At 46.5% G+C, this 16,778-nt stretch overlaps 1 protein-coding gene across 21 annotated transcripts in view; it reads right to left on the bottom strand.

Annotated features, from left to right (window-relative positions):
• PTPRF (protein tyrosine phosphatase receptor type F) overlaps positions 1–16,778 on the bottom strand; it is a 560,345-nt gene that overhangs the window by 127,047 nt on the left and 416,520 nt on the right. For 12 of the 21 annotated variants that reach the window (XM_065555287.1, XM_065555291.1, XM_065555298.1 and 9 more), the window contains 2 exons: positions 11,913–12,101; positions 3,337–3,354 (listed from right to left, as the gene is read on the bottom strand). In XM_065555287.1, the coding sequence (XP_065411359.1) occupies positions 3,337–3,354; positions 11,913–12,101 (207 nt within the window). The remainder of the gene's footprint in view (positions 1–3,336; positions 3,355–11,912; positions 12,102–16,778) is intronic. The other 9 variants (XM_065555292.1, XM_008166706.4, XM_008166701.4 and 6 more) reach the window with 1 other exon arrangement.

Here is a 16,778-nt window from a genome sequence, read left to right as displayed (position 1 = left end):
ACACCCAGCCCATCAGTGTCACCAATTATGCAAACAAGATAACTACAAAAATAATTTCCTTGTTAGTGCTCATTACGTTCATTACATCCCAGACCCTGATGATTGGCATGTTAGGCACTTGTTTTGGATGCCTGTGCTGCTGCTGAGGAATCAACTCTGATATACGCCAATGAGGCAGCTGGTGATGTGACTGGACCTCTGAAACCGAACGTGGGCAAATAGGAGAAAAGGGAGGTATAGAACACAAGCAGTGGCTCTTTTGGTCTCCTGGTACATTACTGGGTCTTGGATGGCTCTGAGCTCTCAGTGCCAGGTATTGGAAAGGATCCCATAAATCTTCGCGGTTCAGTATCAGCTGTGAACTACAATACTAACCAGAAGGAATACGGATTTATGTGGTTCTAGAGGGACAGAGTCTACTTGAAGTCCAGTCAGTCTACAAGCAATGAGTGACCAACAATTCCAGTAGTTACCCGCCTGTGTCTCCCTGCCAACGTCTGGGGTTTTACAATCACATTCTACATTTTAAAAAATATTTGTTTTCCCCCTTTTTGAGAGTGAAAACCCCAGAAAACAAGAAGGGAAACAGCAAAAACGACCATACACAAAGCACCATCGAAAGCACAAACACACACCAAAAGAACGAAGGAAAATACTTCCCTTCCCTGTAGTCTCCCTCACATATAGGAATCTTAGGTGTTACCTGTGACAGTAGCGTGGTAAAGACAGGTTAAGGAAGGGGAATACTAAAGCGGATGGTGTCCCTTTACTGTTTCTGGCGCTGCCCATGTACCTGGTACGTAACCTATGAAGTGCTAATATTCCCATGGAACTCTGTGTCCTGCTCCACACACCTACCATGGCAGGAGAGAACAGCCAAAAGACTCCCTGAAAGGTTGATTAAGCTCGATTCCAGAGCAATACAGAAAACTAACATTGTGTTTTATACTTTGAAAACAGAGGGCAAGGCATCATTTCCTCAGACTTAGAGCGGTTGTCATTCCTCGTCCACCTGTTGTTTAACATGCCAATCACTCGCTGGTTCCACGTCTCTGAACAGTGTAACAGAACTCTGGGACTGGCCATCAGCCAGGGCTTCACCTGAAAGGCGGAGAGAGAACGTCTGGAGCTAAGAATACCGGATAACTAATAGAAGAGTCCCTCTGTGGCTGAGTAATGACAGCAGGCTTGGACAGAAAAGACGGGTTTTGTAGTAGCAGGACCGAAAGAAAAGGTTAGTCACAGAAATAAATCTCATCGTGGCTCAATGAGGACTGTTCGGAAGGAATTTCTTATCAATCTCCTGTTGATCATGCACTGGTTCCTGCAAATGGGTCTTTCAGTGGTCTAGGCCTGTCCTTAAAGTATTGGGCTAATGCTTGAAACTCCCAAGCTACTTCACACATCAAACACCTCTCAACAGAGAATTACACAGATAGTTAGATCAACGGTCACCCAAACTGATTGTTCAAACAGAGTCAGTTTTCCTTTCGGACCAGGTTCATGGATTCTAGAGAAGCTCAAGCAGTGAACTTACCGTAAGGCGGAACAAGAGTGCAGCTGGGTATAGAACGTGGCAGAACAGTCACATCTAAGTGGACATAACCTCTCCTTTAGAAAAGTGGTTTCATCTAATCAGTTGTTATCTTTAGAAATTCAACGACCTCTGCTTTAAACAAAAGGTGTTAGGCTAGCAGAAATCCTTCAGGGAAAGGCAGAAAGGGGCACATGGCTTCTGTTTGCACTCATAGAAATGTCGTCTTTGACATTCAAACAGGACACATACATTTTAAATAATGTCAAGCACATTCTTAAAATACCTTGTCAGGATTTGAATGGGAGGAATTTATGTTTTATGAGATGGATGATTCTTATTACAGAGAGATGCTCAGTTCCCAAGCAGGAGGTATGGAACATCCACCCGGTTCTGATGCTGAGTCACTAATGTCATCAGACAGCTGTGCAAGGAAAGGCCCAAGAAATGCAATGTGTTGTGTATGCGGCGCTGGAAGCTGGGTGCACTCAGCTAGTTAGAATTCAATCTGTCCCTTCCTTTTAGGATTTGTAATAGGAATAGAGATGAAGAAATAGTTTAAATAGCTTGTAACATCACAGCTGTCTATCTTGAAGCATTCCAAAGGTAGGAATGACACGTACATAAACCCATTCATTTTTTATAAATAAATAGTTTCAATCTTTTCCCCTGACCCAGATTTGCTACACAGGCAACTTGATGCAAATACACATGAAACAGCAATTCACATTTGCTCTAAAATCACTTTACAGGAGCTGAAAACATTAATCCACAGCAACAGAACCCGTTCCAAAGAGTCAAATTATTAACTTCCAGCAGTGATTCAGTGGAGGGTGGGGAGGAGAGGAGCAGCAGCATTGGACAAATGAGATTGTATCAATTTGGAGGGGTAATAATTCTATCAAGAAATGTAGGGGTCAGTCAACAGTGGTAACAGAAATCACAAGAGAACTCAAAGGGTCTTACTGTGTAACACAGATTAACAGAGTAAAGTTAATATAAAGGGACAACTGTGAGTATTAGGCTAGAAAACCAACACTCCAATGGGAAAGTCATTACTGGTGCACACAGGCTGTGAAAAACTAGTCCAAGTCTGTGCATGCTGGGCTGTCAAACTGTAGGTGGGTTTAACTAATGAAGGCTTAAAGCAGCCGGAACCTGGGATTGGCAGGCTTTTGGGTCTCCTCAGGAGTGGCTGTTCCCTCACTAAAAGAAGAACAGGAGTACTTGTGGCCCCTCACTCTCACTACAGTACTACACACAGCTCTCAAACCAAGGGGCTGCTTATTTCACAGCCAGATTTGCCTGGACTCTCTAGAATTTATCTTCATCTGATTAGATTTTCATGCCTGTCAGCAGCAGAGTGACAAAAGGTTTGACTGTTCTCTTGTGAAAATGTTACAGTCTTAAACTGACACCACAGCGACTGATCAAAACTCCCTGCGCATCGACACCCAGCAGGTGACGGCTGTACCGTGCTGAACAGAAGTTCAGAGAGTTCTTGAAGCCGCAGGAGGAGCCAGCCCTCTGGGACACACGGGAGAAGTGTTTCCAGTTTGCAAACTTTCCATTGAATAACCATTGAATAACCCCCTTTCAACAGTGCAACATTGCAATGGATGACTCTGCAAGGAGTCGCACTAAAAATAAACCCAAATCAACACGCTAGTGGGAGAGTGCAGATGAGTAAGAGCACTGGCAGAGTTAGGGCTGAGAGAAAAAGCTGGAGATGAGAAACACTGGTGGAGAAGGAGCAGGGCAGACAGGAAATGAAGTGATGTGACACATTTCAGCATTCTTACCTCTGATTGGTGTACCACCTGGTGAGGTAATTTGAATGCAAATAAGATTAGAGAGAAGCGTTAGTACAAAGAGGAAAGGAAGAAAATTATAACTAAAAAGCAGAAAGTTTTTTAAAGCTAGAATTTGTATTAGCGCGATAGGAATAAATAAAAAGAAACTGATGTGCAGTAAAGTCAAAGTGACACTCTTAGGTTAGTAAAGCTCATTGCTCCAGGAGTGTAGCCTCCAGCCCGGGGTTTGCCATTCCGCTCCTAGCCGCCCACTGCGCTGCAGAGGAGGTGCTGGCGACTGGCCTACCCACTCGCATTCATTATTATTCAAGCAGTTGAGATGGAAGAGACACTGGAAAGATGGTGCGGTGCCCTTTGTTGGGTAGTGGAGACTGGGTGGGGTGTGAGCGTGAGTGTGCTGGGAGGGTCGCGGTGCTAAGCACATGGTCGCTGGCGTGGGGCACATTCTGGCTTTCAGGTTAGAATGACCAGTGGGACAAAATCTGCTGATTTAAAGAAATGAAATTAAGGGGCCAGAAGAGCAAAGCCAGCCTCCAGGAGAACACATTTGTACAACCCCAGTATTACTTCCCTCTGGCATGGAGATTAGTGTCATGTAGAACTAACTTTATATAGAAAATACTTTCAAACAAAACTACAAAGAATTTCTACTAATCCCAGTGATGAAACAATGGCACACCAGCCAGGCCTCCCTCATTTGGACAGTAGCTAGAGGAAAGAATCCTTACCCTCTTTATAAGGGAGCTGAAGATCATTTCTACATGCTGTAATGCAGTGCATCTTATAAGGAGGGCTTTTTGGTACTGAGGTCCAGTTGACTTGACGCAACAGACAGCAAAAGTTTGTTTTATCATTGGGTTTAAGATTAGCATGTGGGGCATCAACCAGTTATTACCCTGAGTTTACTATGTGGTTAATGAACAATATATAGATTCAAGTGTGTGGAAATCCAGGTAGGCAAATTGGCAGTGAACCCCTCTAATCCCCAATTTTGTCCCCTTGGTCTTAATTTGCACATATGAAGGCTGTTAGTACAAGGGAGAGATTCATGCATATCTAATCTGTAGGCAGTTCATGGTAGGTGTTGGTTTTATGCAGATTTGTAAGATCTGAATACCAAGCACTTACCAAAGAAAACTGAGGAATTTAAACAGACAGAAAAACAGGGTTAAACAGGACACAGAGTGTCAAATCATGTTCAGTGTATTAATTAATAAATACCAGTATGCATACACGAGTGCTGTGTATCTCAGATTTACAGCTCCCCATTCCATTATCCACAACAATGCTCACCCAATGGGAAACAAAGAAAGACACTCAAAGAGTTTCTGTAAATACAAAGAAGGCAGATTTTAAGCATGTTTAACTTGCCTCTTAAAAAGTAATTAAAATATTTACACTTATTATCTCTCTCGCTTAACTACTGTTCCTTTAGGCAGAGGCCTTGTTCAAATCAGGAATAGCAATTCTGGCTGCTCATCGTAGCATTCTCCTCAGCCAAGATGACATTACTCCACTTTAACTTTATGGCTGGTTATATTTTTTGATGTTTTTGTCCACAGATGAGTGAAGCATCAGGGAAGATCTTGCTGTCGCTGAAGTTGTGGGTAATCTCTCCTTTGCCATAGTAAATCTGCTGCCTATTTATCTATCTTGGTAACTGCCGCTACCCTTGACAGAGCAGTGATAGCCAGAGATGCTTGCACAGCACTGATGCTGCACAGACAGGGAGCAGAGGGTTATTTCTCATTGCCCAGGTGGAGAGTTTGGTAAGTGCTCAGCTTTCTCTGAAGCCGTTGGTTTTCTCTGCCTATTCCACCCCCACATAAAAAGCCTCAGCACAGATGGTCACTCCCCACACAGGCACGGAAACGACACAGACAACACATCCCTGGAGCAGAACCCAGGAACCCTTCCCTGCTCTGGGCCGGCTGAAGTGGGGTTTATAGTTTTACGCTGACACCGTGGAGATTTGAAGCCAGTTGTTAAATCTACCCACCACAGTAGCTAGGCCCTTTTCTCTGATACGCGACTGTCTACGCAGAGCTCCAGGAGCAAGTGCGCACTTGAAACAGATTCCCTCAAGCTAAGTGCAATGGGCTCATCGTCTCCTGCATTACAGCTCAATCCCCCTGGCCTAGCAGCGTAAGCCAGCTCTTGCAGGAGGCTCACGGTGCTGAAGAACAATATTCATTCAGGGGCCTAGTTACCCTGCCAGGCTTGGGACATTTCTTTCTCCACTCAGAGGAACACTGATGTGGGGATGTTTGTGGAAAACGGCCTTCAAGGCGCTCCTATAACACTTCCCTGTGGGATGCTCAACGTGGCAGAAAGAACACAGGCAAGAAGGCCTCAAAATCATAGGATAAGGCCGATTCCCCCTCGTACCCCAAAAGGGCTTAATTACAGCACAGACCATGAAGCTGGCAGCATGACAAACACCTGAACACCATAATAACTGAGCCCAGCTTGTGTCCTGTGATGGCCAGACAGGCTTATGACAAAGGGCATCCCAGTTACAAGCTTTCAGCCTAGTCCTTTGTCTGCGCTGAAGTGCTCATTGTAAGTGAGGAGAACTTATCAGTTCACCACCTCAATAACTGGCACTAAATGAGCCTGGGACTCAGTGGACATGGAGCCTGGGCCCTCTCCCTTGCTGGAGGTGCAGGTTGATAGGAGAGTATGTAGGGGAAGTGGGCACTGCCACTGTCTGTGATGTACCCGTTCTCTAGATAAGTGTAGACATCAGTCTCTGTGGCCTTGCCTGACCCATAATTCCCCACTGGTGCAGCTGCAGCCACCACAGCGATGATGGAAGCATTAGTGCGGACAGGACGTTAGTGTTTTTACTGGTGGGTCCGATGGCTCCACCCAGAGCAGAAACACCAGCGGCTGGGTGGCTCCAGCACTTCCCACTGGTGGAGAATGAGGGGCTGATTTCTGTTGACACAGACTCGCCTTAAGGCTGTCAATCCAGTACCTCTTCACTAACACATAGTTCACCCTTAAATCCCCCCCGGAAGTAACCCTCCCTCCCCCCGACTCCAGTTTCCGATATCTCACACTGAATGTAGCAGGGGGCTGGGTTTAGCAATACCCCCATCCCAGAGAGCTCAGTTCAGCTGATATTGGCTAGTTTCGAATGAAGCCCTATTTAAGGCAAGCTATTGTTCGGGAATGTGACAACAAGAGAGAGGGTTACTTACCTTGCACAGTAACTGTGGTCCTTCAGAGCTTTACCGGAGTGGGCCCCATTACTGGTGTGTGCATACACCTCATGCACTGACAGCCACATGGACAAACATTCAAAGAACGACAAATTCTTACTCTGTAGTTCATCCCTCTAAACATTTTGGCTGTCTGCTGGCAGCGGTGTTGTCTGGGCCATGTCACACCCTTCACATGGGGAACTGTGTCCTTTTGGACCGGGCCCCCTCGCCTCTTGGGAGTGCTATTCTGCAGTTCTTCTTTTCAGCCAGATGCACAACTGCTTTCTGGATTTACAACCTGATCTTGACAGGAGGCGAGAGTCTCCTGCCAGACTCTGAGCACCTTCCACACTTGATGAAATAAACAGTTTTAATGTTCTTGGATTCGGTAAGCTGTTTGGGACAGGGACTATCTCCTCCGGTGCGTCCGTGCAGGGCCCCAAGCCTGACTGGGGCTTTTGGGCATTACTGTAATGGAAGCGGGAGAAGCAGGTGCTCAGCTTCTTGCAGGATCACTTTCTCAGACGGCTGAGTGCTCCAGTGATCCGACAATAGCAATAGCCTCTAGACCAGTGGTTCTCAAAGCCGGTCACCGCTTGTTCAGGGAAAGCCCCTGGTGAGCCGGGACGGTTTGTTTACCTGCCGCGTCTGCAGGTTCGGCCGATCGCGGCTCCCACTGGCAGCGGTTTGCTGCTCCAGGCCAATGGGGGCTGCGGGAAGGCTGGCCAGCACATCCCTCATTCCGCACCGCTTCCTGCAGCCCCCATTGGCCTGGAGCGGCGAATCGCGGCCAGTGGGAGCCGCGATCGGCCAAACTTGCGGATGCAGCAAGTAAACAAACCGGCCCGGCCCGCCAGGGGCTTTCCCTGAACAAGGGGCACACCAGCTTTGAGAAACACTGCTCTAGACTGTCAATCACAAGTAACATCTGAAGAGTGGGCATCTATGTGAAGCAGCATAGCTGGAGAGAACGTGTTTGCTAACAACTCAGAGTGCGTAACTACCCTGGGATAATCTGGTCAAGCAGCCGTATACACGGCCACCATGGAATGAGGCATCAAACTTGCACTGAGAGCGATTGGGGTCCTTCTGCAGAGCCATGTTTCATAACTCGAATATCAAATTAGCTGCCTGTTAGCAATCGCCAGGTCCAGGACACAGTTCTAGTCACTATGAATTAAAATACATCATCACAGGATGACTCTTGTTAAACAAAGCTGTTTAACACATGCAGAATTTTTGGCATCACAAAACAGTGCTAGTGAAACATTTCCTCCTCTAGCCTCAGTGGAGGTGGGGGGGAGAAAGACTTTGTTTGTCTAACCTGTTTTAAAGAGCAGGTTAGACAAACACCTGTCAGGGATGTTCTAGATAATAATTAGTCATGTCTCAGTGCTGGGGACTGGACTAGATGACATACTGAGTTTCCTTCCAGTCCTACACCTATGATTCTTTGTTAGCATTCAGGACAAATGAAACAGCTGGTTCCAACATTGCTTTCTTACTTTTTTTACTTTTTTTTTTTTACATTTTATCAGACAATTTTCTCATGAGCAAGGCAGAAACGCTTCCCTGAATATGAATCTTGAACCCATGTGTTGGAAGCGACCAAGAGTTTGAAAGGTCTGAATACCATAAACTTTGCAAGAGGGTCCTTCAGAGAGCTGTACTGAATTAAAGGTTCTCTGCTCAAGACCCTAAAATTCAAAGTGAGCTCCTGAGCATCCATAGAAATGCTTAGGCCTGGTCTACATTGGGAAAATTGTCTCCAAATCACTAACTAGTTTGAAAACAAATTCCCCTAAATCTATTTTAAAACCAGTTGGAGCCATAATGTAGACTAGGCTCCTGGTTGCCTGAACCTGTTTTAAAACCACCTAGTTTACTATATCTCTACATAGATTTAAAATCAGTTTAGCAGAGCCAGTTTTAAAATGTCAAGTATCAGGGGGTAGCCATGTTAGTCTGTATCCACAAAAACAACAGGGAGTCCGCTGTTACCTTAAAGACTAACAGATTTATTTGGGCATAAACTTTCGTAGGTAAAAAAACTCACTTCTTCAGATGCACCAGACTCCTTGTAGTTTTAAAATGGTTAGCATTCAGCGTAAATTTCTCCAGTGCAGACCAGGCCTTACATCCTGCAATCTTTGTCCATGATTATGAGGCACTGACATGAAGTTGTACTTCCAGGACAGAAACACTTGGGTCTTTCTGAGTGATTGGTTTGTTGCAAAGCCTACTTAGCACAAGAGGAAGGAGATACTGGTAAGTTTAGTACCGGAAATGTTTAATACAGCAAGGTAGGATCAGAGTCCCTTGTCTTGATCGTGGATTGTCTATCTGACAAGCTAGAGAAAATCTTGTACCTACTGCTGTGTTGAACTCTGTAGAACAACTGAAATAGCCCCACCCCAATTTGCGATAATACACAAGACTTGACATTAAGGAACAGAAAGATTTTGTTCCTGGGTGAGGATACATTCCTTTTATAAAAAGAAACTAAAGAGCCAGGCTAACTATAAAATGCATATACGTACGTATATAAACAACCGACAAGTGGCAGGAACAACGTCCAGGACATACATGAATAGGAGTTTTCTTTCTGACAAAGACTCCAGCTGGTCGTGTTATGGAACTAAAACTGCCTAAGGCTACGTCTGGTCTTCCTCGCAATGCACATGCTCTCCAGGACCCTGTCAGAGGAAGACTAGACCTCTAGAAACTGCTGGACAGAGCCCATCTTGAGTATACGTGGTCTGACTGCACATTATGGCAAAGCTTCTGCCCGAAGCCCCCTAGAGCGCTGCCAGCCCAGATAAATAGGAGTGTCAGAGGAGAGCACCTTTTCTAACTCTCTGACTTATTATCTATCTAGCTGTTCATACTGTACTAGGAGCCTGAAGAAATAAAGGGGAAAAAACTCGCTCTCTCACAAGAGAGAATTTAGATTTCCAAAGCAGCTTTGGCATTTTCAGACTGACATTCAATATGTCTGAGGTAGAACTCTGGCCCTTTTGGAAAATAATATATAACAAACGACTGTGTTGGGTGAAGACTTTGGTTAGGAAATCACGTATATGAAATGGCTAGACTTTACTCTTTCTATGCAACCATTTTAACTACATTCCATCGGTCTGGGTCTTATTAGTTTTAATTAAATGAAATGAAATGAGTTTGTGCTCAGACTGAGACAGTCTGTGCTGACACCAGGCTGCCTGGGAGATACTGTTGAATCAGATGATTTTGCTCTAAATGGAGCAGAGACTCCTTTATGTAGGAAGATTAATACTGTATAACGCAATGCTTGTTTACATTTATTTTCCTCTGAAAAACAACTTTCCTTCATTATCTAGCTCAGATTGTACTTACAGGAATGACCACAGAAGCTGGCAAAGCCAGAGCCTCATGGTGCAAATTACTTGATTCCCACTTTTGTTGGGGGGGGGGGGGGGGGAAGGAGGGAGAGGGGAGAATCTTCATCCGAACCGTGGCTTTGAATCCTCCTTTCCCACCCCTGAAAACAAACCCCTCACCCGCACGTGGAAGTTTGCTGTGCTGAAACTACACCAAAGTCTAATCAATTTCTCTCACAGGGCTGAGGATGTGTGTTGCTCATTGATTTCTAAAAGGTTCCCTTGATACCTCCCTTAGTAATTATAGTGTCTTCAACAAGCAGTCAAATTCTAGAGTTTGAATCCCCAGTGAAATTCAATTGAGACGTCGCTTGAGAACAGGAAAAAGGAAACCAAACTTGGACACTATGGCAGGGCTTATAGTTTTACACTCTAGCTGTCTCTCCAAGCTCGCCCAGCAGACAGGAGATGGACACGTGCCCATAAAGAGGGTGCAGACAGCAAGTGCATCAGAGCTGCCTTGTTCATTTACAGTTTTACCTGCAGACGCTGATTTAGTCAGTTATGAAAAGCAAAATATCCATAGGCGCTTTCCCACTGCTGCTTTCCAAATGCCTCCAAGAATAATTAACGAGTGTGATATTTTCTGTCAGCACAAACATATCAAGATTAAACCAGGTTTGTGGGGGAGAAAAGCTAAAGGTCACTGTGAAATTTCCTAAGCTGGAAATGTATTAGTGTAATTAGTGCTCACTAGCATATCTGGGTGAAACCAGAATGCCAGGCTAAGTTCTGACGTAGGCGACAGAGGTTGCTAATTACCCACTCTCCCACTTAAAGGCTGTTTCATGCTAGCACAAGAGACAGAGCACCACAGAGGGCTTGCACAGCGAGGGCACACATCAAATGTCCGTGTTATAAGGAGAGAACATAGGAATGCCCTGGTAGCACTGGACAAGCCAATGCCTTTGGGTGCCAGTAGATACCACAGGCAGGCAACACAGGCTGCATTAACTTATTGCAACCAAGGATCTTTCTAGTCAGGAGGCACCCATATCAACTCCACTCCCTTCTGCGCTTTCAACGGAATACCATAGGCTTCCTTACTTCCAGCCCCGTGGTATAGTGCTGCTATGCATTGTTAAACAGCTGCTGTGTTTCACCCCAGATGTGGCTGCACTTGAGCAATAGATTAAGCAATCCTTTTATGTAGTTTAGTTTTGTAAAGGGCTTTGAGATCCTGGAGGATGGAAAGATATGACAGAAATGCAAGAGATCATTATTAAGAGGCCCAAGTGCATTTCCATGCATTGGAGCAGACTAGTTTGTGCCAGAGTGTTGGAGAGAAGCCTGCAGCATGCATTGCACATTCTTGTATTTAACTCGTTAAATAAGAAATGAGAAAGTGCATCCTGGTAACCATGTTTCTAGTCTTGAAATCTACAGACCAGCCATTTATCTGCTACTCGGCTTCTTGGTTTTTCTTTATCCTTGTTCTGGCGAATTTGGAGACTGGCGAAGACTTCCAGAGAAAAAAGAGTGTTGTCTTGAAGGCTCTGGGCCATGACGTAGCAGCCTCTGTCCTTGACTCTAGCATCCCGTGTGCTGTGTTCTCCATTCTGTTCTAGAGAGGTTCTTACATGCGCTCATCACTGTAGGATCTGAGTGCCTGCTGAGCTGGGGTGAAGTGTCTGACGTTGCCCTGGATCTGAGGCAGTCTCACTGTGAGCTATCCTCCTCAGCCAACACCCCGACTGACAGAGGAATCTGTGTGATGTGCCCAAAGGCATGTCCGTGCTAATCTCTCTCTCCAGCAGGCCATGATATCCTGCCAGAGAAAACTGGCCCCCCAAAGGCTGGTTTTCATATCATAATGGGGATAAAGTTAACGTCTGGGTTTAGGTGCATAGCTGCACTTCAGAATAATATGCAAAAAGCTACAATGGCAACAGGCCGGGAGCGAAGGAGAAGGAAAGCCTTACTTGCTTTGCGGCCTTACCTGAACGGAGCTGCTTGATTCGCCCATTGCTAGCTGCTGTATCCACAGGAAGGAAGTCCTTGAACCAAGAGATTTCAGGATCGGGGTTGCCACTGGCAGCGCAGAGCATAGTGGCTGTGCGGGCCTTTTCTACCACCTTCAGCTGCGGGCCCATGTCAATGGTTGGAAAGCCGGATGGGAGGTGATCTTCTGCAATAGGAAACAACACACACCAGACTGATGAGTTACAGTTCACACAGTAATGGGATCATAGTCCTGGTGACAGCAGTGCCTCTGCTGGAGAGCATCACCAGACTCCCCCACTTCAGCTATGTCCACACTACGGCCCACGTCAGCAAAATGTACATCGCTCAGGTGTGAGTATTCCACCCCGAGCACCATGTTACACCGACATAAGCACTCGTGTGCACAGCGCTATGTTGGCAGGGGAGTTTCTCCCGCCGACAGAGCTTATGCCGCTCGTGGAGGTGGGGTTTTTATGTCAATGGGAGAGCTCTTTCCTGTCGGCATAGAGCATCTTCACCAGACGTGCTGCAGCGGCTGTACGTATAGACATGGCCTGAGAAACTTGCAAAAGCCCCAAAGCACTCTAGACTCTATAACGAGCACTCATTGCAGCAACAGGGGCAGCCGCTAAATGTAACTCGGTTTGAATCAACTGCCTTGGGACATGCCCATGATTTTCACTGATATGTAAGCTCCATCTATTGTCGTTAATAAAGTCTAACGGCAGGTGTTTGTCTTTATGCAAGAAGAGAGATGTGTTCTGGATGCTACACAGACATGCAGCCAACACCAGGGCCAAATAGGCCAAGGCACCTTCAAAACAAACATACATACTAAACAATACAAGTTGTCAAGAGAGCATAGAGAAACACATTTCTCCTTTCTACTAGGCATGAATCTTCCCAACGGAAAAATCCACTACAAATCGCTCCCTGCCCCAAAACCTGGTGTTAAAGAGGTTATTAGAAACCAACGAATGTAAACTTTACATCTGACCACGAAGAGCAATGCCAGGCTGTGCATTAGGAAGCTCCCGATGGACTCATAGGCCGCTGAAGGCATCGGCGGTGTGTGGGAGAGGACTAATGCACGGGCTGGCGTGGCTTACTGCTATATTACAAATGGAAGCATCACAATGCTGAGCTGTTAAAAGCACAGATATCATAGATTGGAAAGGAAAGGCCAGTTCCGTGGGCTGCTGCCGTACGGTCCCAGGTAGGCTTGGCTGAATAGGTTAGGTAGCCTGTGCCAAAAAACGGCGGAAGCTCCAGACCAGCCATTCAGCAAACAAGTGCAGGACAGAGCTCATTTATTCACTCCCGTGGCAAGATGTACTGTACGCTACTAAGCCTGAACGGCACTAAAAAAGGACACGCTTCCACGGGAAGAGAGAGCCAGGAAAACATTAAGGATCCTTAAAAGCACTAAAAATTCAATTCTTTTCAGCAGGCCCCTATTTTCTCTAGTTTGAGAGCAGAATTTAAGCAAACCCTCTCCTCGCCTGCTAATCCGACCCGTCCACTCATTGAAACGTTTCAAACCTACCAGGCCCCATAGTTCTCCCAAAGTCCCACAAGATTGTGACCCCACCATACTCCGATTTCTACATTCCTTTCACGGGGATCCTACCCTCCCCATATTTTACCTACTGTCAGAGAAGCACTAATAAAAGAGACAATCAAAATATCTTGTTATTTTAAAGTTCCACATTTGCAGCACAAACTAGGACCATTTGGTGACTAATCTTAAACATCCTTTCCTAAGATCTCGGGAGAATCCCCAAGACACTTCCCGCCTGTTTGTACATCAAGATTCTACAGCACAAGGCAACATCTGCTGTAAACAAAACAACCCACTAGAATGTTGCTTCTGTGTTTGGATGCGAGGGGCAGCCAGGGTTTTCTAAAGGGAAAAAGCTACTGAGGCTTATTAAGAGCATAAGCCATATTTTGTCTCTCAGTCTGGCCTCCCTAGAAACCTCCCCCGTACCAGCAAACATAAGAGGTTTTTTGAAAGGTATCACTGAAAACTAGTTCCTTTTTTTTATTTGCACTCCATTGATTTTCAAAGACAAAAGGCATACATACAGAGCTTAAATAGAAAGACACCAGAGCCAGCATTCAACAACAAGCAACAACAGCACTGACACAACCACAGCACACATTGCACCTTAGTTCACAGGCGACACAACACACTATAGTGTGGCATAGACTAAACTGCGAAGGGAGATACACAAACAGTGGTAAACAATTACATTCCCCCGGCGCACAGCCAGGTGTCCTTAAAGCCCAGCCCCTTGTTATCTGCGATGTGAAAGCAGATGTTCAGTCTGGGGAGGCTGAAACCCCAAAGGGCTTTAATTTGATACCACGCTGAATATTTACAGTCTTTGCTGGCTTGCTTAAGCGTTTACACAGAACACGCTAAGCAAAATATCACGTAATTAACTTGATCCAAAGCATGCATGGAGATTTAGCATTAAACTATCACTAAGGCTGCGAGTTTGTCACGGAAAGTCACGGATTCCGTGACCGCTGTGACTTCTGCAGCAGCCGGTGCGCCTGGCCTGGGGACAGCTCAGGCAGTCCCTGTGCCAGTTGCACCGGCTGCTGCTGGGGCAGTCTTGGGCCACCTCTGCAGCAGCAGAGTTTGGGTGTGGGAGGGGGCAGGAGGTTGGGGCACGAGACGGGGTGAGGACGACTCTGGGCGGCGCTTACCTGGGGGGCTCCCTGGAAGCAGGGACATTCCCCTCTTTCAGCTCCTAGGTGGAGGCGTGGCCAGGCAGCTCTGCGTGCTGCCTCCATCTGCAGGCACCGCCTCCGCAGCTTCCATTAGCAGCAGTTTCTGGCCAATGGGAGCTGTGAAGCTGGTGCTTGGGGCAGGGGCAGCTTCCCCTTTCCCCCAAGCAGGAGCAACGAAGAGGGATCTTGCCCCTTGCTCCTACCCTTTGTCCAGAGCAGCTGTTCTGCCCTTTCTCTCAGCACCTCCCATCACTGTGCTCGTTCACCAGCTTGGGCGGCAATGACTTTTCTCGTGGAGACCGGCACCGGACACATGCCCCCTTCTCCCATCTGCTGCACTGCTCCAAGCACCAGCTGGAGTGAAGACATGGGACATGTAGTCAATCCCAAGCTTCAGTCTTACAGGACCACAGGGATCAGCTCCAAAGTGCAGCTGTAAACACGTGGCTAACAGCCACCGACACAGGAGGACAGCAGGAGTCCATGGTGAATACAGCAGTTGGCAGCAGAATCCTGAGGCGGCAGCCCGGTGAGCTCTCCAGGGTCAACGCTATCGATCACAGAGAACCGACACTTCGGGGCCTGCTCTCTCATCGGGTGAGATTTATGTGCCTAAGACCCAACAATATTACTAGCCGTCCTTAGCTGCGCGCATATCTGTTAGGGAGAAGAAATACACTATGGTGTGGTGAGAGCCTTTGATTGCCACGAGCCTGGTCACGGTACATGCAGGTTGTAAAGCCACGAGTCTGCTTTGCAGGCCATCACAAACAGGCACCAATAAAACGTTTACTCCACAACAGCTGGGAGTTTGTTTGTGTCAATGTATTTCTCAGAAAGACTAGTTTAGACGAAACGATAGCGAAAACTGTAAACATTTTTATGGGCACTATTCTTCATATCCCTCAGCCTGTAAAGTCAGGCCCCCTTAGTGCCATAAGTCCAATTGCTCGGCCTGCAGAGGGATGCCCAATATATTTTGAAAATAACAAAAAATCGTCTAAAGTACCTTTTCTATATGTTCCATTATAACTGTAAGGTTAAATCCCGCACAATCCATCAAAAGCTTTATACCCCTGGAAAGGCACGTTCTCAGCTCATTGCGAGTGAGATACTGGACCATAAACCTGTCACGGTGCTAGAAATACAGTATCCTACAGCGCCCCTCATCTCAGGCTCAGTCCAATGTAACTCTTGGGGGCTCAGTAAGAACGAGTAACATCCAAAGCTGTTTGTGCTTTCACACCTGGCAGCTGTTTGAAGTTGCTCAGAGGCCTGGAGCGCTAGACACAGGCTGGGTGGAAATGGAATTACGGGCCGAATGCAGGTGGAGTGAGGGCGGTGGTGCATTTTTGACCACCTGGGTATCAGCACTGCACAGAGAGGGCGGTGCATACGTAGAACGTGTCCATTCAGTGAATAAATTATAAATTAATGGAGATATCCTATCTCCTAGAACTGGAAGGGACCTTGAAAGGTCATCAAGTCCAGCCCCCTGCCTTCACAAGCAGGACCAAGTACTGATTTTTGCCCCAGATCCCCAAGTGGCTCCCTCAAGGATTGAACTCACAACCCTGGGTTTAGCAGACCAATGCTCAAACCACTGAGCTATCCCTCCCCCCAATGGGCCGGAGCTCTCTCCAAGCTGAAATCATTTGTTCTTAAAGGGATCCTGAGATGAGGCCTGCGCTATGCTGGGTACGTCACTCTGTTCTCTCGTGGATAGGAGAGAGCACGCTCCACTGATGAACCTTTACAACAGTTCTATACTTGATAGGTGATCGGGATTACTTTATACATTCCACAAGCCTCCTAAACGCCCTCAGAGGCATTGAAATGTAGTAGCAAATGAAAAATATCAGTGACAGTAAGATGGTCATTTATAAAGCCGTGAGTGGCAGGCAATATTAACTAATGGAAGAGGCAGGCTAACAAGGCACAATCCATTCCGGTGCCTCTGCTTGCTGAACAAACAACCCACACTCCTCCGGCACAGGCTACACAGAGCTGCTGCTCAATTAACGCAAGACAATCAAAAGCAACCGAGCAATTTCGGGGCCCAGCAGAGGGGCAGCATTTTCTGTGACAAGCAGCAGCACTGAGGTGGGTTTGTTCAGGT

The sequence above is a fragment of the Chrysemys picta genome, chromosome 8 (genome assembly GCF_011386835.1).
Source record: "Chrysemys picta bellii isolate R12L10 chromosome 8, ASM1138683v2, whole genome shotgun sequence".
NCBI lineage: Eukaryota > Metazoa > Chordata > Testudines > Emydidae > Chrysemys > Chrysemys picta.
The sequence above is the reverse complement of the archived record's forward strand: the minus strand, read 5'-3'. Positions and strand labels throughout refer to the sequence as shown.